General features: G+C 41.5%; 2 protein-coding genes across 3 annotated transcripts in view; one reads left to right on the top strand and one right to left on the bottom strand.

Annotated features, from left to right (window-relative positions):
• LOC148177367 (uncharacterized) overlaps positions 1 to 23,694 on the top strand; it is a 132,048-nt gene that overhangs the window by 7,307 nt on the left and 101,047 nt on the right. The gene's annotated exons all lie outside the window — the stretch shown is intronic.
• Positions 2,494 to 4,313, bottom strand: LOC148177368 (uncharacterized). Its single transcript, XM_088032708.1, has 3 exons — positions 4,249 to 4,313; positions 4,065 to 4,199; positions 2,494 to 4,006 (listed from the first exon to the last, which is right to left on the bottom strand). The coding sequence occupies exons 1-3, from the start codon at positions 4,311 to 4,313 to the stop codon at positions 2,494 to 2,496; spliced, it is 1,713 nt and encodes a 570-aa protein (XP_087888834.1).

Consider the following 23,694-nt stretch of genomic DNA (forward strand, 5'->3'; position numbering starts at 1 on the left):
GCTTTCGTAAACTACAGTTTTGTTTTTAAAAACAGTTTTTGTACTAAATATAATAGTGGAAATTGGACCACTTTCGCGACTACAAATTCTTTGTTTCTTTCGCACTTTAAAATCCTTCGGCTCGAATCTCGTTGTTTTGGATTACGTTTGCCCAAACCACTTCGAGTATAAACCACAGGAATGCGACTACAAGGCCACCGATCCAGATTTCGAAAACTAAGTCCAAATGATCGAAATTCAAAGGAATGAGGCCTTCATCGAGTTGCGAAAAATTGTACTTTTTCACGTTGACTGTACTTTCTCGTATCCATTTTGCCATAAAACCACTTTCTACAATTCGTTCAGCCCAGTGGTTGTACTCTTGGATGAGCGGAAACCCCCGTCGAGCCACCCAATTGATTTTTATCCTGAAGATCTAGAAATAGAATTGAGATTTTGTTTTGACTTTTGACGCCCTTACGTTATCGTAGGAGACGATGTTGAGGTCCTTGTAGTCTCTGAACTTGTTCTCTACTTCTATTCTGTGGACAAGTTGACCATGGTTAGCATACCTCACGAAATCTTCAGCCCACGTGTTTATACTAATATTGTTGAACCAAGGGTCTCTTTTTTTCATCATTTTCTCGCAGATGTCTTCGCCGAACGGTTCCAAGTGTTGTCGGAAATGCGGCATGAATCTCAATTTTTTGTCTGACTTTACTAGCTGAGCCAAGGTTTTGATTTTGGGCTCATAGCTCGGTTGAGTGAGCACACCGCTCATTTGGCTCGAGTAGAACCAATTGAGATTAGAAACACCATATATTACCACCAAGAAGAAGATTCGTGGTAGAGTTCTTTGCGGTACTATGGTAGTACCGTTTTGAATTGCCATCTGTACGGTTTGGAAAAAACTGTTTTGCCAAGACTGTTCCATGAAGAACTTCCACAGTACTGCTACAGTTAGTACTGTGGCAACATAGATATACCACGTTTCTGGTGTGAAAATCTCCAAAAGTTTTTGGCTGTTTCTTAGTTTTTGACGCGGAGGAAACACGAAGGATTTCGGGTACTCATGGAGGATGTGAGTAATCTCAAGATTTTTGTCATCAAGCAGTACGACTGTCACTGCTAAGTCAATTTCTTCGTCGACGAAGACTTCTCCTATTTTCGGAATACCTCCTTTTTTGAGGGGCCAGTGGAAATACTTCACTGGATTTTTAACATAATCGATGTTCGCGTTTATTTTCTCTCCGATGGTGTCAAGAGCTCGCACTCCATACCCAGGATCTGTCTTGTTAAACGGGATTTTACAAAGGAACCCTTCAGTAGACCAAAGGGCTTTAATCGGACACCTTTTGATGTTCTTCGGGATTTTATTGGCGAAGAAGTTGGTGGAGTTTGTCACTATAGTCACGGTGGTACCGCACGAGCTGTACGGGTACCAAGTCACGAATTGGGTCCAGTTACTTAAAATGACGACGTTGTAGATGTAGTACCGCCAAAACGTTTTGAAGGTGAACACCAGCTCATCTTCAGTCGCGTTGTTCTCTAGGATCACCAGGAAGTTACCTCTAGTGTCGATGTTGTACAACATTTCGTACAAAGAAGAGTTTAAAATAGTGATATCGTCTTCAATTAGAATGTAGTTCCGGTTGAGTGAAGGTGGTATCACTTCGGTTTGTGGGTTCAGTACCATTTTGGGGTTGTTCAAGTTGAGAACCACGTCGAAGTTGACGTTGAGGTTTTGGTAATTCGAAGTGACTATAGCAAAATGTTTGGTACCAAAATGAGTACTAATGAAGAGTCGTAAAGGAGTTGGTACCGACAGGTTTAAAAACGTGAGAGTTAGAAGAGGATACATCTCACGTTGAAGGTCAGTTTTGAATAAATCCAATCGCCTCGTGGACTATTGATATTACTATTTGGATTAGAAAATACTACTATTTGGATTAGTAGTAGATTACGAATAGATTAAGGAGACACTTGTTATGCTGTTTTTCGAAATATTTTAACAAACAAGTTTATTATTCATGAATTATTACAGTTGATAAGTGGGTAACCACACTTTACTAAAAACCACCCGATCATCGTTATGTACACGATCTAATGACGGGAGTCAAGTAAATAATTTTTTTCTGAAAAAGACGAGGAAATTGGGCGATTTTTGCACCAACAGGTGTCCAATGCGTTAAAAACTTCTTTCCTTCATTTTCGGCCAAACCACTTCAAGTATAAACCACAGAGAAGCAACCACCAGACCACCGATCCAAATTTCGAAAACCAAGTCCAAATGATCGAAATTCAAAGGAATGAGGCCTTCATCGAGTTGCGAAAAATTGTACTTCTCTACGTTGACGACACTTTCTTCTATCCATTTCGTCATAAAACCGCTTTCTACAATTCGCGCAGCCCAGTGGTTGTACTCTTCGATGAGAGGGAATCCCCGGCGAGCAACCCAATAGATCATTATTCTGAGGAGCTAAAAGTAGAACAATAAGATGATGTTTTGACGCTTCAGGATCCTACGTTATTGTAGGAGACGATGTTGAGTTGCTTGTAGTCTCTGAATTTGTACTCGACTTCTATCATGTGTACAATTTGACCGTGGTTGGCATTTTTTACGAACTCTTCGGCCCACGTGTTTATATGTACATTGTCGAACCACGGGTCTCTTTTTTTCATCAACTCTTCGCAGATATCTTCACCAAATGGTTCTAAGTGTTGTCGGAAATGGGGCATGAATCTGAGTTTTTTGTCGGACTTTGCTAGCTCAGCTAAGGTTTTAATTTTGGGTTCGTAGCTCGGCTGAGTGAGTACCCCACTCCATTGACTCGTGTAGAACCAATTGAGATTAGTGACACCATAGAGGAACACGAAGAAAAAGATTCGTGGTAGAGTCCGACTTGGTTCTATGGTGGTACCGTTTTGTATCGTCATCTGAAGAGTTTGGAAAAAACTGTTTTGCCAAGATTGTTCCATGAAGAACTTCCACAGTACTGCTACAGTTAGTACTGTGACGACATAGATGGACCACGTTTCTGGTGTGAAAATCTCCACGAGCTTTCTGCTGTTTCTTAGTTTTTGACGCGGAGGCAATACGAAGTGTTTTGGATACTCATACAGGATATGAGTAATCTCAAGATCTTTGTCGTCAAGTAGTATACAGATTAGACCTAAGTCAATTTCTTCGTCAACGAGGAGTTTTGCCATTTTTGCGACACCTCCGTCTTGAAGCGGCCAGCGGAAGTACTTCACCGGGTTTTCGACGTACTCAATTGTTGCGTTTATTTTCTCTCCGATGGTGTCAAGAGCTCGGACACTATATCCAGGATCTGTTCTGTTGAAAGGGGTTTTACACAGGAACGTTTCAGTTGACCAAATTGTTTTGATCGGACACCCTTTGAAGTTCTTCGGGATTTTATTGGCGAAGAAGTTGGTGGAGTTTCTTATCAAAGTCATGGTGGTACCACACGAGTCATACGGGTACCACGTCACGAATTCGGTCCAGTTACTTAAAATGACGACATTGTAGATGTAGTACCGCCAAAACGTTTTGAAAGTAAGCACGAGGTCATCTTCAGTCGCGTTGTTCTGTAGGATCACCAGGAAGTTACCTCTGGTGTCGATGTTGTACAACATGTCGAATAAAGAGGAGTTCAAAGTGGCTATGTCGTTTTCAATTAGAATGTAGTTTCGGTTGATTGAGGGTGGTACCACTTCGGTTTGTGGGTTCAGTACCATTTTGAGGTTTTCCAAGTTTAGAACCACGTCGAAGTTGACGTTGAGGTTTTGGTAATTCGAAGTGACGATAGCAAAATGTTTGCGACCGAAGTGAGTACCAATAAAGAGCGACAAAGGCGTTTGTAGCGACACATTTAAAACCGCAAAAGTTAGAAAAGGATACATTTTGTTTCGAGGGCTGTTTTCAATAGAAGAACAATTACAATTGACTAGTATTGATTCATCAAATGTTGATGTTACGATTTTAGTTGACGAATAGATTAAGAAGATAAGTGGTTTGCTGTTTCTCCGAATATTTTAACAAACAAGTCTATTATTCATCAATTACAACTAGTTTTGTCAACAGAAGGCAAGTCAAGTAAATATTTATGTACTTGTCATCTATTTCAAAAAAATTCTTCCTACTTCCCGTTCTTTCGTCCGGTTCACTTTCGCCCAAACTCCTTTGAACATAAAACACAGCGATGCGATCACAAGACCTCCGATCCAAGTTTCGAAAATCAAATCGAAATGATCAAAAAAAAGGACCAATCTGGCGATGGACATGCGAAAAATTGGACTTCTCTACGTTGACGACACTTTCTTCTATTCATTTCGTCATGAAACCGCTTTCTACAATTCGGGCAGCCCAGTGGTTGTACTCTTGGAGGAGGGGAAAGCCCCGACGAGCCATCCAACTGACCATCATTCTGTAGATCTACAAATAAATATGTGAGATTTGGTCAATTCTTGGAGAACATACATTGTCGGAGGAGACCATGTTGAGCTCTTTGTAATCTTTGAACTGGTTTTCCATGTCTATTCTGTGTGCCAGAAGACCATGATTTGCATATTTAACGAAATCTTCGGCCGATGTTTTTATGTCTGCGTTGTCGAACCATTTGTCTCTTTTTTCCATGATCTCCACGCAGATGTCGTCACCGTACGCCTCCAAGCGTTGTCGGAAAATTGGATTGAATCTCAGTTTTTTGTCGGATTTCGCCAGCTCAGCTAAGGTTTTGATTTTGGGCTCGTAGCTCGGTCGAGTGAGTAGAACCAATTGAGATTAGTGACACCATAGAGAAACACCACTCCGTGGTGCTGTTGCGATGGTATTTTGTATCGTTATCTGAATAGTTTGAATGAAACTGTTTTGCCAAGTTTGCTCCATGAAGAATTTCCACAGTACGGCTACAGTTAGTACCGTAACTATGTAAATTGACCACGTTTCTGGTGTGAAAACCGCGAAAAGTTTTCTGCTGCTTCTCAGTTTTTGACGCGGGGGAAGAACGAAGTTCTTTGGGTACTCGTAGAGGATTTGAGTCGGTTCAAGATCTCTCGCATTAAACAGTGTGATGAACAAGCTTAAGTCAATTTCTTCGTCGATGAAGAGTTGCCCTAATTTCATGGTACCTCCTTTTTTTAGGGCTAAGGTGAAGTACTCCGGTGGATTTTCGATGTACTCTAGTTTCGCGTTTGTTTTCTCTCCGATGATGTCGAGAGCTCGGACTGCATATCCAGGATCGGTCTTGTTAAAAGGAATTTTGCACGGGTACCCTATAGAAGCCCAGACGACTCTTATTGGACACTTTTTGAAATTCGTGCGGATTTTGTTGGCGAAAAAGTTGGTAGAGTTTGTTACTAAAGTCACAGTGGTACCACACGAGTCGTACGGGTACCACGTCACGAATTGAATCCAGTTACTTAAAATGACGACGTTGTTGATGTAGTACCGCCAAAACGTTCTGAAGGTGAGCACGAGGTCGTCTTCAGTCGCGTCGTTTTGTAGGATCACCAGGAAGTTACCTTTGGTGTCAATATTGTACAACATTTCGTAAAAAGAAGAGTTCAGATTATTGATATCGTCTTCGATTAGAATGTAGTTCCGGTTGATTGAGGGTGGTACCACTTTGGTTCGTGGATTTAGTACCATTTTAGGGTTTTTTAAGTTCAAAAGGTTGTCGAGGTTTGGATTCAGGTTTTGATAATTTGAGCTAATTATAGCAAAGTTTTCGTTGCCAAAGTGAGTACTCATAAAAAATTGTAGAGGAATTTGTAGCGCTAGATTTTGGACCAGAAATGGTAGAAGACGATCCATTTTGGCTTCTAATTTAATAGTGTTGTTTACTTGAGCCAACTTCTTCTAAACATTAAGGAATTTTCCATCAACGTGTGAATAATAGATGTGTTCTTAATGTTCAAAAACGGACGGGTAAAAAATTTGTTTTTCTTTTCCGTAAATTATGGAGACTTTTTTCGTTGATACAAAGTTAATTGAATCACCTGTCTATGTTCCATACTGTCTAAAATTGTCAGGTAATTGTTATGGAAACAATGTAGGAACTGCATCTTTTTTGCAAGTTGATTTGCGATTTTATTACAAATAATACAATGTGGTTATAAAATATTTTTTTGTTTCAACGCTTTATGTTTTGTTTCTCTTTCTTCTGAATCTTTTTCGCCCAAACCACTTCGAGAACAAACCACAGAGAAGCGGTCACAAGACCACCGATCCAAACTTCGAAAACCAAGTCCAAATGATCGAAATTCAAACGAATAAGGCCTTCATCGAAATGCGAAAAATTGTACTTCTTCACGTTGATTGCACTTTCGTGAATCCATTTCGCAACGAAACCGTTTTCTACAATTTGTGCGGCCCAGTGGTTGTACTCTTGGATGAGAGGAAATCCCCGACGAACCACCCAACTAATCCTTATTCTGAAGATCTAAAAACAACTTTATGGGTTTGTTTTGATTGTAAGCGACCTTACGCTATCGTGGGAGACGATGTTTAGGTCTTTGTAGTCTATGAACTTGTTCTCAACTTCTATTCTGTGTAGAAGTAGACCATGGTTGGCATATCTCACGAATTCTTCTGGCCACGTGTTGAGACTCCCATTGTTGAACCAAGGGTCTCTTTTTTTCATCATCTTTTCGCTGATGTCGGCACCGAACAGTTCCAAGTGTTGGCGGAAATGGGAAGTGAATCTCAATTTTTTGTCTGACTTCACTAGCTCAGCCAAGGTTTTGATTTTGGGCTCGTAGCTCGGCCTAGTGAGCACACCGCTCCATTGACTCGTGTAGAACCAATTGAGATTGGTGACACCATAGAGAAACACGATGAAAAAGACTCGTGGTAGAGTTCCACATGGTACTCTGGTGGTGCAGTTCTGTATCGTCATCTGAATAGTTCGGAAAAAACTGTTTTGCCAAGACTGCTCCATGAAAAACTTCCACAGTACTGCTACAGTTAGTACTGTGACCACATAGATGGACCACGTTTCTGGTGTGAAAATCTTCAACAGTTTTCGGCTGTTTCTCAGTTTTTGACGCGGAGGGAACACGAAGTTCTTCGGGTATTCATGGTACACGTGAGTGTTCTCCAAGTCTTTTCCATCAAGAAGTGTGAGTGCAAAACCCAAATCAATTTCATCGTCGACGAAGAGTTTTCCCAATTTTGCGACACCTCCTTTTTTGAGGGGCCAGTTTATGTACTTTATTGGGTTTTTGACATACTCAATTTTCGCGTTTATTTTCTCTCCGATGGTGTCAAGGAATCGAATACCATAACCAGGATCTGTCTTGTTGAATGGGTTTTTACACATGTACCCTTCAGTAGACCAAATCACTTTAATGGGGCATTTTTTGAAGTTCTTCGGGATTTTATTAGCGAAGAAATTGGTGGAGTTTCTTATCAAAATCACAGTGATACCACACGAGTCGTACGGGTACCACGTCACGAATTCGGTCCAGTTATGTAAAATGACGACGTTGTAGACGTAGTACCGCCAAAACATTTTGAAGGTGAACACCAGCTCATCTTCAGTCGCGTTGTTCTGTAGGATCACAAGGAAGTTACCTCTAGTGTCGATGTTGTACAACATTTCGTACAAAGAAGAGTTCAAAATGTTGATATCGTCTTCAATTAGAATGTAGTTCCGGTTGAGTGAAGGTGGTACCACTTCGGTTTGTGGGTTTAGTATCATTTTGGGGTTGTTCAAGTTGAAAACCACGTCGAAGGCGATGTTGAGGTTTTGGTAATTTGAAGTGACGATAGCAAAATGTTTGGTACTAAAATGAGTACTAATGAAGAGTCGTAAAGGAGTTGGTACCGACAGGTTTAAAAACGTGAGAGTTAGAAGAGGATACATCTCGCGACGAAGGTCAGTTCTGAATAAATCTAATCGCCTCGAGGACTATTGAAATTTGGAAATACTTCTATTTGGATTTGTGGTAGATTACGAATAGATTAAGAAGATACTTGTTATGCTGTTTTTCGTAATATTTTAACAAACAAGTTTATTATTCATGAATTATTACAGTTGGTAAGTGGGTAACCACTTTTCACTAAAAACCACCCAATCATCGTTGTGTAAACGTTCGAATGACGGGAGTCAAGTAAATAATTTTTTTCTGAAAAAAAAAGGTGGGAATTGGGTGATTTTCGCACCAACAAGTGTCGATAGCAAACTGTTTGGTACCAAAAAGACAGGTTAAAAATCGTAAGAGTTAGATGAGGGTTCATTTCGCTTCGAAGAGCGTTGTTTCAATTGCGTTATTGAATATTAATAAGTTTGGATTCGTATCAGATTAAGAATAGATTAATAAGACAAAAACATGCTTTTTTCCTGAATAGTTTAACAAACAACAAGTCGATTATCCATAAATTAGCATTTGGAACTTGTATAACTTGTAAACATAGATTTTATACTTATTTGACTTCTTGTTTCTCTTGCGTAAAACACGTTTCTGAATCGTTTTCAACTTCGCATAAAAAATACAACGAAGCAATAACAACGTTTTTATTTAGATTACGAAAATAGAAAGGAAATATTCTTCTTTTTTTAAATTGATTTACAAACAACTTTATTGACATGAATAATTACAGTTCATAAAAACTGTGTTTTCAGACGTTTTCTTACAATTAGAAATCAATTAGCATTACGACTTTATATAATTATACATAAATCACGTTTTTTCTCCACACAATTTCCATAACAAAACACACTGAAGCCACACAAAGCCCGCCGATCCAAATCTCGAAAACCAGATCTAAATGCTCGAAACCCAAAGCAACAATCTCATCTTGAATATGAGAAAAATTCAACTTTTCAACGTTGGTTTCGGCTTCTTGTGTCCATTTCAACACCAAACCACTTTCCACCACTCGAGTGGCCCAATAGTTGTACTTTTGGATTAAAGGAAATCCTCTTCGGACCATCCAAATGACTTCCGCATTGAAGACAACATTTTTGGTCATCACGTTTAGTTTTTCGTCGCTTTTGAAGCTAGCTTCCATGTCCACTGTGCCCAAAATCATCCCATGGTTTGCGTAGAGGACAAAATTTTCGATTGTGTTTGGGAAGTCAGGAGAAAATGCGTTTTTTGCCACGAGTTTCTGGAAAGTGTCTTCATCGTAGCTTTTGAAGTACTGGCTGAAGATTGGGAAGAAGATTACCATTTTATCTGAGCTCAGTAAGTCAGTGATGGTCTTAATGTGAGGCTCATAGGTCGGCTGAGTGAGAACACTGCTCATCTGGCTGACGTAGCACCAATTTAGACTGGTCACGCAGAAGAGAAAAGTGATGAAAAACAGGCGAGGAAGCATCTTCTTCGGTACTTTCCGTAGCACGCTTTGGAGCGCGGTTTGGACAACTCCAAAGAAGGCACTCTCAAGACTGTCTTTCAAGAGGACGTTCCAAAGACCTGACATTGCTAGAATCATGACGAGGTACAAGCACCACGTCACCGGAGTGAAGATTGCCACGATCTTCGTACTGTTTCTCAACTTCTGTCTTGGAGGGAACGCGAAATACGACGGGTACTCCATTAAAGCTTTTGTTCGTTCGAGGTCTCTTCCTGCGTCTTGCGCCAAGACGACGATGGTAAATCCCATGTCGAGTTCTTCGTCGACGAGGTATCTTCCCAAACCGAAGAAGTTCCCGTCTCGCATTCCTAAAGATAGATAGTCTAAAGGATCGACGATGTAGTCAATTTTTACGTCCATTTTTTCTCCAATGGTGTCCAAAGCTCGTATTCCGTAACCAGGGTCTGTTCTGGTAAAAGGGGACTTACAGGCGACACCCATGCTAATCCAAGCAACTCTGAGGTGAAAACCACGCGGAGGTTCGTACCCGAAGAAGTTGCTCCAGTTTGACACTAAAGTTATGTTGGTACCACAGGAAGGGTACCAAGACACGAATTGACTCCAGTTAGCTAAAATGACGACATTGTGAATGTAGTACCGTCGGAACCTTTTAAATGCCACCACGAGGTCACCTTTAGTCACGTCCTTCTGTAGGATCACCAAGAAGTTACCTCTGAGGTCCACAGAGTACAACATTTGAGGTAGAGACGCGTTCAAAGCGTGAAAATCGTCTTCGACTATTATATAGTCGCGGATGTTTGAAGGGAGCTTCATCTCATCTCTTGGATCAACCACCATCTTGGGGTTATCCGAATTTAGAACAACGGCGAGGTTACCATCGAGGTTTTGGTAATTGGAGGTTACCACAGCAAAATTTTTGCCACTGAAATAAGTGGTGATGAACAATTGCAACGAGTTCTGCAGGGAAACGTTTAGAAGAAGCGGAAGAAGAGGAACCATGACGGTGCGGTTTGGACACTTTTTCTCTAATGGGTGTGTCATTTTATACTTGGGCAAAGTTTCTTCCAACTTATTACCATTAAGACTGGGACGGTAATGGAGATTTAATAGCGCGAAATGGAAAAATTTTATCGAAAACTTTGCTTTATCGGCATAATGCGGGAATTGGACCACTTTCGCTATTTTATAAGTGACACACTTGAGAGTTTTTGAATGATATTTTCCCCCACAAAGCACAGAGCCGCCAGACAAAGCCCCCCAATCAAAATCTCGAAAGCCAGCTCCAGATGCTCGAGTTTCAAAGGACCCACATCATCCTGAACATGTGGGAAATGTAATTTTTGAACGTGGGCTCCATCTTCTTGTGCCCATTTTGTCACCAAACCACTTTCAATTATCCGAGTGGCCCAGTAATTGTATTGTGGTAGCCAAGGAAATCCTCTTCGGGCGGTCCAAACGACCTCCACTTTCGAAATCTAGAAAAAACAATACAGTTTTGGTGGTACTTTATTGATCAAACTCACGAAATCTTTAGTGACGATGTTGAGTTTCCCATATAATGACTCTATGGTTTGCGTGGTGGACAAAATCTTGTAGTGTGATCTGACTGGCAGGGGTCCACACGTTACTTGCTTTCAGTTTTTCGAAAGTTGCCCATCCGAAGGTTTCCAAGTACTGGTTGAAAATCGGATAGAATTTGAGACGTTTGTTTGAACTTAATAAGTCACTGATGGTTTTAATGCGAGGCTCGTAGATCGGTTGAGTTAGCACACTGCTCATTTGACTGACATAGCACCAGTTCAGAATAGTCACGCAGATGAGGAAAGTCAGGAACAACACACGTGGCAACATCCTCTGGGGTACTTTTCTCAGAACACTTTGAAGCGCGGTTTGGATACAATAGAAGACACAACTTCCTAAAGATTGCTTCGCGAAAATCTTCAAAAATCCAGACATTGCTAGGATCATCCCCAAGTACAAACCCCACGTCTCTGAAGTGAAGATAGTCACGATTTTGGTTCTACTTCTCAGTTTTTTTCGCGGAGGAAAAGCGAAGAAGAACGGAGAGCTGCGTAAACTTTTAGTCAGTTCGAGTTCTTTTCCTATCTCTTGTCCCAACACAAGAAACGCAAATGCCAAGTCTATTTTTTCGAGGGCTAAATGGTCGCCGATGGCCAGTAAATGATTTTGGTTGTTTTTTAGCATTGCTTCCATAGATTTCTTCTGGTACTCGATTTTGAGTCCGATTTTGTCTGCGATGGTGTCTAAAACTCGAACCGCGAAACCAGGATCTGTTTTATTGAATGGGGACTTACAAGCTAGGTCTTGGCCGCTCCATGCAATTCTAATGGGGAATTTCTTTGTGGTGGAGGTGGTGACGAACTGTGACGAGTTAGCGAGAATTACGACGTTGAAGAAGTACAACTTTTGCAACGTTTTAAACGTCAAGGCGAGATCGTCTTCAGACACGTTGTTCTGGAGAATCACTAGGAAATCTTCTTTGGGGTCTACGGAGTACAAAATTTCGTGGAACGAAGTATTGAGAGCGTTCACATCATTTTCAAGCACGATATAGTTTCGGATGGAAGGCAGTACCAATTTAATTCGTGGATGTAGTACCAGTTTTGGGTTTTCTAGACTCAGTACGACGTCGAGGTGGTCATTCACTTGATAGTTTGAGCTGATTACTGCAAAGCTTTTGTTTTCAAAATAAGACGTAAGGAAGAGTGATAAGTTGATGAGTGGAAGAAGAGGACTCATTTTGACGGAAACCGCTTCAAAATGACACTTTCATTGATTTTTCCGATAATTGGTTTATTTTGGGGACCGAGAAAAGTTTCTTCAAGCTCATTAAGACTGTTGGTATTGTAAACACGTTGAAAAATCAATAAAAGAAGGAAAGTTTCGGAACAGAAACGTTGAAATCGAAAGCAGTACCGGTGAGTTTTGTACCAATTTAGGGTTCTCTAAGCTCAGAACTGTGTCGATACCGAAACTTATTTGGTACTTCGAACTGATTTTAGCGAAACTTTTGCTACCAAAGGGAGATGTGATGAAGAGTTTTAACGGATTTGGACCTATGAGTACCAGAGGAGAACCCATTTTGCTTCGAAATGAAACTTCGAATTATTTACCCGACAATTGATTTGTTTTGAAAACCAACAAAGTTTTATAATTCATTAAGTCTAATTATGGCTGTAATTGTAATCGGAACGGAAACGTCAATAAAAGATATAAACGGTTGATTCCTTGCATGATTGATTTTACGTCTAATTTGGTCTAAATTTTGACCAAACCGTCTCTGCTACGAAGCACACGGACGCCAGCCCAAGTCCCATCAGACAGATCTCGAAGGCCAGATCCAAATGCTCGAGTTTTAAAGCAGCCACGTCATCGTCAGCGTGAGGAAAATTATATTTTTTCAAATGGAAACCTTCGTTTTGTGCCCATTTTAGCACCAAACCACTTTCTATAGCTCGAGTAGCCCAGTAGTTGTATTCTTGGAGGAAAGCAAATCCTCTCCGAGCACTCCAAACGATTTCTGCTAGAAAGAGCTGGAAACTAGAATAAGTTTTTGAGTTTAACTTTGAAGACATTACCATATCATTGTTGGCCACGTTGATTTTTTCACCTCTTTTAAACGTCGTGTCTAATTGCAATTGACTCATAATGGTACCATAGTTGGCTTGAAGAACAAAGTGCTCCGTGTTTAGTTCAACGCTGGGGCCTTGACCCCACACGTTCTTCGCTTTGATTTTTATAAAAGTTTCTTTGTCGTATTGCTCTAAGTAGTAGTTGAAAATTGGATAAAACAAGAGATTTTTGCCTGAGTGTATTACGTCAGCGATGGTTTTGATCTTAGCCTCATAGGTCGGTTGAGTGAGCACGCTGCTCATCTGACTGACATAGCACCAGTTTAAATTAGTCGCACAGAGAAGAAAAGTGAAGAACAACAGTCGTGGGAAGATTTTCTTTGGTGCTTTTCTTAGGACGTTTTGCAGCGCGATTTGGATACAATTGAAGACGCAACTACCAACATTTTCTTTTATTAAGATCAGCGAAAGACCAGATATGGCTAGAATCGTCACCAAGTACAACAACCAAGTCTCTGGAGTGAAGATAGTCACGATTTTCCAACTGCTTCTCAATTTTTTTCTTGGAGGAAACGCGAAGAAGTACGGACTGTGGAACAAAGTCTTTGTTCTTTCGAGGTCTTTACCAACATTTTGTGACAACACGATGACGGTAATCGCCATGTCTATGTTTTCATGGACCAAGTGCTTACCCACCTCTAAGACATAGTTCTTACCTTTTTTAAGCAAAGAATCAATATTCATCGATTTTTTCTCGTACTTCACTTCGAGCTTCATTTTTTCGGCAATGGTGTTCAAAGCTACGATTGCAAAACCGGGGTCTGTCTTATTAAACGGGTCCTTACAAGCTAGTCGAATGTTGTTCCAACCAACTTTGATGGGACTTTTGGGGATGTTTTTAGCGAAGAAGTTAGTAGAGTTTGTCACTAAAGTACCGCGCGGGTACCACGTTACGAATTGGGTACAGTTGGCAAAAATTACGACGTTGTACATGTAGTACCGGAAGAACCTTTTGAAGGTGACGATAAGCTCGTCTTCGGTCACGTTGTCCTGGAGAATCATCAAGAAGTTACCTCGGACGTCCACACTGTACAGCATTCGAGAAACTGAAGCATGGAGAGTGTTGGAATCGTCTTCTAGTACCACGTAGTTTCGGGTAGAAGGCAGTACTGTTTCACTTCGTGGCTTCAGTACCAATTTAGGGTTCTCCAAGCTCAGAAGTGTGTCGAGGTGGAAATTCATTTCGTATTTCGAACTGATCACAGCGAAACTTTTAGTACCAAAATGAGTTGTAACGAAGAGTTTTAACGGATTTTCTATAGACATGTTTAGACCTATGAATACCAGAAAAGGTTCCATTTTACTTAGAAATGAAACTTCGAACGATTTACCCGGTAATTGATTTATTTTGAAATACATCAACTCATTAAGTCTAATTAAGACTGTTATTGTAATCGGAACGGAAACGTCAATAAAAGATATAAGCGGTTGATACGTTACATTATTGATTTAATGGCTAATTTGGTCTAAATTTTGCCCAAATCGCTTCTCCTGCGAAGCACACGGACGCCAGTCCAAGCCCCATCAGCAAGATCTCGAAGGCCAGATCTAAATGCTCGAGTTTCAACGCAGCCACGTCGTCGTCGGTATGGGAAAAATTGTATTTTTTCAAATAGAAATTTTCGTCTTGTGCCCATTTCAACACCAAACCACTTTCGATAGCTCGAGTCGCCCAGTGATTGTACCTTTGGAGGAAAGGAAATCCTTTCCGAACACTCCAAACGACTTCTGCTTGAAAGAGCTGGAAACTAGAATGAGTTTTTGAGTTTAACTTTGAAGATATTACCACATCATTAGTAGCCACGTTGATTTTTTCACCTTTTTTGAACGTCGTGTCTAATTCCAACTGACTCATGATAGCACCATAGTTGGCTTGGAGGACAAAGTACTCCGTGTTGAGTTGAACGCTGGGACCTTGACCCCATATGTTCTTTGCTTTGATTTCTTCAAAAATCTCTTTGTCGTATTTTTCTAAGTAGTAGTTGAAAATTGGATAATACAAGAGATTTTTGTCTGAGCTTATTACGTCAGCGATGGTTTTGATCTTCGGTTCATAGGTCGGTTGAGTGAGCACGCTGCTCATCTGACTCACATAACACCAGTTTAAATTCGACGCACAGAGGAGAAAAGTGAAGAACAACAGTCGTGGAAAGATCTTCTTTGGTGCTTTTCTTAGGACGTTTTGAAATGCGACTTGGATACAATTGAAGACGCAGTTTCCTAAATCTTCTTTTATTAAGACCAGCGAAAGACCAGACATGGCTAGAACCATCACCAAGTACAACAACCGAGTCTCTGGTGTGAAGATAGTCACTGTTCCACTACTCCCTAATTTTCTTCTTGGAGGAAATGCGAAGAAGTACGGACTGTGGAACAAAGTCTTCGTTGCTTCGAGGTCTTCTCCCACATCTTGTGACATAATGATGAGGATAAACGCCATGTCTATGTCTTCACGGACCAAGTGCTTGCCCACTTCTGGGACGAAATTTTCACCTTTTTTCACTAAAGCACCCAAATCAATCGTATTTTTCTCGTACTTCAATTGGAGCCCCATTTTTTCGGCAATGTTATTCAAAGCTACGATTGCGAAACCCGGGTCTGTTTTATTAAACGGGTTCTTACAAGTCATTCCAATGTTGCTCCAACCAATTCTGATGGAGTTTCTGGGATTATTAGTTGCGAAGAAGAAGTTGGAGTTTGACACTAAAGTCCCGGGCGGATACCACGTCACGAATTCGGTACAGTTGGCAAAAATTACGACGTTGTACATGTAGTACCGGAAGAACCTTTTGAAGGTGAAGAGAAGGTCGTTTTCGGTGACGTTGCTCTGGAGAATCATCAAGAAGTTACCTCGGACGTCCACACTGTGCAGAATTTGAGAAACCGAAGCGTGGAGAGCGTTGGAATCGTCTTCCAGTACCACGTAGTTTTGGGTAGAAGGCAGTACCGTTTCACTTCGTGGCTTCAGTACCAATTTCGGGTTCTCCACTCTTAAAACGGCGTCGAGGTGCTCATTCATTTCATACTTCGAACTGATTACAGTAAAACTTTTGCCACCAAAATGAGACGTGATGAAGAGGGACAAATTTAGAGCCGTGACTGACAGAAGAGGACTCATTTTGACGAGATTCGCTTCAAAAATGACGAACAATTTTCTCGGTAATTTACAAGTTCGAGCAAAGTTTACGAACTCTCATTAAGACTTGTTGTTGTAGAGGATAAAGCAAAGTGGAAAAGTCAATAAAGTGCTGACGCGTGAAAGAAAACTAATTTGGTCTAATTTTGACCCAAACCACCTCCCCCACAAAGGTTACTGAAGCCACTCCTACTCCTCCGAGCAAAATCTCGAAGGCCAAATCCAGATGCTCGAAATTCAAGGCAGAGATTCCATCGTGGATATGCGAAAAGTTGTATTTCTCTACATTAACACTACCGTCTTGTACCCATTTCCACACAAAACCACTTTCAATGATTCGACTAGCCCAGTAGTTGTACTCGCGGATCAGAGGAAGTCCTCTCCGAACACTCCAAACGATTTCTGCCATGAAGCCCTGGAAATCAGAATGAGGTTTTCGTTGGAATCATAAAATCCTTACAATATCGTTAGTGACCACATGAAGTTTTTCGCCTTTTTTGAACATAGCTTCGAGTTGCAATTGCCACATGATGATCCCATAGTTCGCGTGAAGAACAAACTCATCTGTAGAGTACAGACCGGTTTTGGGAGTCCACGCGTTTTTAGCTTTCAGTCTCTCGAAGGTGTCTTTATTATAACTTCCAATATACCGATTGAAAACGGGGTAAAACACGAGAGTTTTGTCCGAGTTCAGAAGGTCATTAACAGTTTTGAATTGCGGCTCGAAGGTCGGATGAGTGAGCATACCACTCATTTGAGTGACATAAAACCAGTTCAAGTTCGTGGCGCTGTAGAGAAACGCGAAGAAAAGTAAACGTGGTAACATCTTCCTCGGTACTTTTCTTAGAACGCTCTGCAACGCGGTTTGGAAACAGTTGAAGACGCACGTTGCAAAACTTTCTTTCGTGAAGACGACGGAAAGACCAGACATGGCTAGAATCGTCACCAAGTACAAACCCCACGTCTCTGGTGTGAAGATAGTCACGATTTTCCTACTACTTCTCAGTTTGGTTCTTGGAGGAAAAACGAACAAGTACGGAGTGTGGAGCATCGTCTTCGTTATTTCGAGGTCTTTTCCTACATTTTTAAATATGACTAATGTAAACGCCACGTCGATTTTTTCGCGGACTAAATACGCGCCCACGTCAATGAGGTAATCGTCCCCTTTTACAAGAACTGGGCGAAAGTCCATTGGTTCCTTCACGTAGTCGATTTCAAGACCGATTTTTTCTCCAAAAGTGTCCATAACTCGTACCATGACGCCAGGGTCTGTTTTATCAAAAGGGATTTTGCAAACTAAGAGAGTGTCGCTCCAAGCGACCCTAATGGAACATCCTCTGAAAGTCTTGGGAATTTTGTTGGCGAAGAAATCGGTAGAGTTTCTTATTAAAGTCGCGGTGGTACCGCACGAGTTGTACGGGTACCAAGTGACGAATTCGAGGTTGGCGAAAATGACGACGTTGTAGATGTAGTACCGCCAGAGCGTTTTGAACGTGAGTACTAACTCGTCTTCGGTCACGTTGTTTTGGAGAATCACCAGGAACTTGCCTCTGGTGTTCAAACGGTACAACATTTGAGAGATTGAAGAGTTCAAACCGTCGACATCGTCTTCAATGAGGATATAGGTTTGAATGGACAGTAGTACCGCTTCAGACTCCGAATTTAGTACCAATTTAGGGTTTTCCAGAGTGAAGACGACGTCGAGGTTCTCATTGACTTGGTCATTTGAGGTGATTACGGCAAAATTTTCGCCGCCACAGTGCGACCTAACGAACTCTTTCAAAGGATTTTGGAGAGACAGGTTGAGAACCATGAGCGGTAGAAGAGGACTCATTTTGTCGACCGCTTCACAACTACTTTCCCGGTAGTTTGCGGGTGGAAGCAAAGTTTCTTTCAAGTCAAAACTCATTAGGACGTTGTTATTGTAAACAAAGAATCAAAGTGAAAATCAATGAAGAAACGAAAGTTTAACGTGTTTACTTGAATAATTGAGAAACAGGACTAATTTGGTTTTATTTTTATCCACATCACCTCGCCTATAAAGCTCACAGAAGCCACCCCAAGCCCCCCGAGCAAGATGTGGAAGGCCAAATCCACATGATCGAAATTCAAGGCGACGATCCCATCATAGATATGCGAAAAGTTGTATTTTTTCACAGTAACACTGTCTTCTTGTACCCATTTGGACACCAAACCACTTTCTATCATGCGAGTCGTCCAGTAGTTGTACTCTCGGATCATTGGGAATCCTCTTCGCACACACCAAACGATTTCTGTCATGAAGGCCTGGAAACAAAATTGAGTTTTTTTGGTTGGAATCTCAAATGTCTTACAATATCGTTGGTGACTTTGTGGACTTTTTCCCCTTTTTTGAACATTGCGTTCAGTTGCAACTCCCATATGATGGTCCCAAAGTTCGCGCTAACAGCAAATGTCTTTGATAAGATCTCTTTGGAAGGTGGAGGCCACGTATTTCTGGCTTTCAACTTCTCGAAGTTGTCTTTGTGGTAGATTTTTAAATACCGGTCAAGAAGTGGGTAAAACAAGAGAGTTTTGTCCGAGCTTAGTACATCATTCACTGTTTTGATTTGCGGCTCATAGGTCGGCTGAGTGAGCACACTACTCATCTGACTGACATAAAACCAGTTTAGATTCGTGACGCAGTAAAGAAAAGTGAAGAAGAGCAATCGCGGGAACATCTTCTTCGGTACTTTCTGTAGAACGTTCTGCAACGCGGTTTGGACACAACTGAAGAGGCAGATTTCAAAAGATTGTTTCATGAACACCGCCGAAAGACCCGACATGGTTAAGATCGTCAACAAGTACAAACCCCACGTCTCTGGCGTGAAGATAGTAACGATCTTCGTACTGCTTCTCAGTTTGGTTCTTGGAGGAAACGCGAAGACGTACGGAGTGAAGAGCAAAGTTGTGGTCATTTCGAGGTCTTTTCCCACATTTTTTAACGTGACGGATGAAAATGTCACGTCGATTTCTTTGCTGACCATTAATGCGCCCAGCTCAACGAGATAGTTTGCACCTTGCTTTAGAACTTTTTGCAAGTCTAATTCTTCTGTGTACTTCACTTTGAGACCAAGTTTGTCACCGAAGGTGTCTAACAGTCGTACCATGACGCCAGGGTCGGCTTTATTAAACGGGTTTTTACACGCCACTATAGCGTCCCCCCAAACGACACGGATGGAACACCCTTTGAAATGTTTAGGGATTTTGTTAGCGAAGAAGTTAGTGGACTTTGTCACTAAACTCATGTTGATACCGCACGAGTCGTACGGGTACCACGTTACGAAGTGGCTCCAGTTGGTAAAAATAGCGACGTTGTAGATGTAGTACCGCCACAACGTTTTGAACGTGAGCACGAGATCGTCTTCAGTCACGTTCTGGAGAATCACCAGGAAGTTACCTCTGGTGTTCACGTTGTACAGAATTTGAGAAACTGAATTGTTTAGACCGTTGAAATCGTCTTCTTCGAGTATATAATTACGAATAGAAGACAGTACCGTTTCAGTTTTTGGACTTAGTACCACTTTTGGGTTCTGCAGGCTGAGAACAGCGTCGTTGAGTTGGTAGTAGTTTGAGGTGATCACGGCAAAATTTTCGCCACCAAAATGAGAACTAATGAAGTCTTTTAAGTAACTCTCCAAAGACACGTTTAAAATTAGAAGTGGTAGCAGAGCAGCCATCTTGACGAGTGTTTGAGCCTAAGTAAAATTATACCATCAACAACAAAAACTTGTTTACTTCATTAATGCGCGCTAGAATCATAAAGAAACTCGAAAAGTTTGTTCATTATCGTTTTTATTCCTCGAAAACTACTTTTACAATAACTAAAAACAAATTAAGTTGGTAACACGAAAAGCAGTGCTGAAGTTTCCGAAACTTGTTATTAAACGAAAGGACCACTTCTCTTCTTGTACCAAATTACCTCCCCCAGGAGGCTCACGACAGCGACGCCCAACCCTCCAATCAAAAACGTGAAAATCAAACCCACGTGATCGAAGTTCAGCGCCGCGACGCCCTCATCTCCATGCGTAAAGTGAAGATTTGGGACACCGGCGCTGGATTCGGTTATCCATTTGAGCACCAAACCGCTTTCCACGAGTCTTTCTGTCCAGTGGTTGTACCTTCGATCAGTGGGAAGCCTCTTCGAAGGTACCAAATGATCTCAGTTTTGAACGCCTACAAGTGAAAGAGTCTTACAACTCAAAGAAAGTTTAACTTACCGAGTTCTTGTAGACAACGTTTAGTCGCTCGTTTTTGAACATCGCCTCGATGTCTAATTTTCCGAGAATCGTACCATGGTTCCTTTGGGAGGCGAAATCCACAAGGTACGACCCTCGGGGGATATTGTGGAGGAACGTGTTCTTTCTTCTGAGCCCTTCATTGATTTCTTTTCCGAAACTCTGGAAGTAATTCTGGAAAACTGGGTGGTACTTCAGAAACTTCTCCGATTTGATCAAGTCGCTCAAGGTTCTTATTTGTGGCTCCAAGCTCGGATGGGTGAAGACACTGCTCATTTGACTTGTATAAAACCAATTCAAACTGGTGACACAATACAAAAAGACGAAGAGAATGAGTCGTGGTAGTACCTCCTGGGGGACTTTCTCACAACTCTGTAGTACTATTTGAATGGTACTGAAGAGACTCCTCGCGTAGCTTTGTTTGAGAAGGACTTTCCACAGCCCCGACATTGTGAGAATCGTCACCAAGACCATCCCCCAGGTCTGGGGGGCGAAAATTGTAACGATCTTCGTACAACTCGCGAGCTTCCTTCTGGGAGGAAACGCGAAGAAGTATTGATCCTCGATTAGTACCTTCGTTCTTTCCAATTCTCTACCGATTTCTTGTGCTAAAACCACGACGATCAGAGCTATGTCGACTTGTCGGCTAACCACGTATCTCCCCAAATCGTCGAAATTCCCAGTTTGCATCGACAGGGAGATGTAATCCAAAGGTTCCTCGTCGTATTCCACCTTCAGGTGCATTTTTTCCCCTATTGCATCCAACGCGCGGACTGCATATCCAGGATCTTCCTTACTGAAAGGCGACTTGCAAGAAAACGTCATGTTGGTCCACGTGACTAAGACGGTACAGTTTCGGGAGCTTGTAGGGATTTTGCCGGCGAAGAAGTGGGTAGCATTGGTAACCAAACTCACTGTCTTTCCACAGTTATGGTGGTAAGGATACCACGTGACGAATTGCGTCCAATTGGATAAAACCGCGACGTTGTAGATGTAGACTCGCCACAACGTTTTGAACATGGCGACGAGATCATCTTCCGTCGCGTTTTTCTGTAGAATTACCAGAAAGTGTCCTCTGGTGTTGATCTTGTACAAGACTTTCTCAACAGAAGTGTTTAAAGAGGTGACGGTGTCTTCTACTAGGATGTAGTTGCGGGCTTCACTACCCACTGATTCTATATCTGGATTTATGAGGATCTTCGGATTTGGGAGTGTTGCTAGAAATTCTAAATTGTAGTTCCAGTTCTGGATATTCGAACTGATTACAATTATGGTTTCGTTGCGGAAGTGTCTTTGAATGAAGAGTTCTATGGTGCTGGCTATAGCCACATCTAGAAGAACAAAAGTGAAGAACATTTGTTCTTCGCGCGTTCGGAAGCCCGAGTAACAACTGCTTTTGTTTTTCTGAAGGAAATAGGTCTAGGCGGGAAATGAGTAGAATTATTAGTTTGTTTAAGCATAATAAAGACTGATAAATTGCTGATAAGTTGAGGGTAATAAACATATAATTGGGTTATTTTGGAAATCAATGAATCGAAATATAATTATTAAATTTTATGTCCTAAACTAACATAATCCGGTGGTAGTGAAGGAATCTAGTAGACTATTTATTTATTTTTACATTGGTAGCTTTGTTAAGTATGTGTTTTGGGGTACGAACAGGTCTACCAACGTGGCCAAATTTTTTCCCCCAAATCAGCTCTACGACAAAACAGACAAACGCCCCTCCAAGCCCAATCTTTAAAACTTCAAAAACTCCAAAGATGTGGTCGAAACCGACGGCTACATTTTCTTCTTCTTCAATATTCGAGAACGAATGCTTCGGTAGAGTAGCAGCAGCGTCTTCCTTCCACTTGCTCACGAGTCCACTCTCGATAAAACGAAGCGTCCAGTAGTCAATTTGACCAATTAGAGGAAATCCTCGACGGACCCCCCAAAGAATGACTATGGTGAAGATCTACAAAAAAACATGATTTTCGGACTAGGAGTCAAAACTAGTTACGTTAGCATAAGAAATGACTTGTAGTTTTTCGTGGCCTTGGATGGTGACGATATTTTCGTCACCAAGAATCACTCCAAAGTTTCCGTGCTTCATGAAGTTTTGGAAGAAGGAACCAGTACCTTCTTGTCTCTTCTCCATGAGTTTCTGGTACGTGTCATCACCGTAAGTTCGAAGGTGGTTTTTGTAGAAGTCCAGGAAACCGAGCTTCTGGTCAGACACCAAAAGGTCTTCCAAGGTTCTAATTTGAGGCTCGTAACTCGGTTTGGTTAGAACACTGCTCATTTGAGACATGTAGAACCAATTCAGGTTCATAACCCCTAGAAGAAACACCATGAAAAGTAGTCTTTGATGACCTCTTCGCGGTGGTAGTAAAACAACACATTGCACCGACAACTGGAGGGTGTAGAAAAAACAGGTTTGGTACGATTGGTTTGTTACCACCATCCAAAGAAACGACATTGTTAAAATCGACGCGAAGAAAAGCCACCACGTTTCGACCGAGAAAATCCTGAAGATTTTATAAAGGGACTTGATGGTTTTCCTTGGGGGGAATACGAAGGTTTGGGGGTACTGCAAAATGGGGATGGTTGCCTCCACGTCATCACAGTATCTCTTCGCCATGGAACTGATCACAAACCCCAAGTCAATTTTCTGGTTTTTCATATTCGTACAAAGAGCTTGGAGGTTACCATCCTTGATGGCGATCGAAAGGTAGTTCAGATTGTCTCTGAGGTAGTCCATCGTGGCGTTGATCTTCAGACCTATGGTATCCAATGCCCGGACCGCAAAACCTGGTTCTTTATCAAACGGGGATCTACAAGCAAAATTCATTTGGTTCCAAGTAACACGAAAGGGACACCCGTGGAAATCCTTTGGGATTTTCCGGGAGAAGTTTGGTGATGGTACTAAGTTCACCACGTTCCCGCAGTTGTTTTCAGGGTTGTAAGGGTACCACGTGAAATAACTCGAGTTTGATAGGATGACGGCGTTGTAGATGTAGTAAGAAAACAACGTTTTGAGCGTTAGTTTGATGACATCTTCAGGGATGGTTTTCTGTAGGATGACCAAGAACTTGCTTCTGGTGTTGATTTGGTAGAAAATCGTCTTGATGGTGGAGTTTAAGGTTTCGACGTCGTCTTCGACAATGATGTAGTTTTGGATTGTCGGTGGTACTTCGTATTGTAGGGTGGTACCAATGATCAGTTTAGGGTTGTTCGTTTTTAGGATACGTTTGAAGTTAGGGTCCCAGTTCTGGTAGTTCGAACTTATGATTCCAACAGTTTGGTTCTTGTAATGACGACCAATAAGAGTGGTCAAGTTTAGAACGACCATCGTTGGTA

The sequence above is a fragment of the Gnatocerus cornutus genome, chromosome 3 (assembly GCF_029298725.1).
Source record: "Gnatocerus cornutus isolate USDA-ARS CGAHR chromosome 3, icGnaCorn1.1, whole genome shotgun sequence".
NCBI lineage: Eukaryota > Metazoa > Arthropoda > Insecta > Coleoptera > Tenebrionidae > Gnatocerus > Gnatocerus cornutus.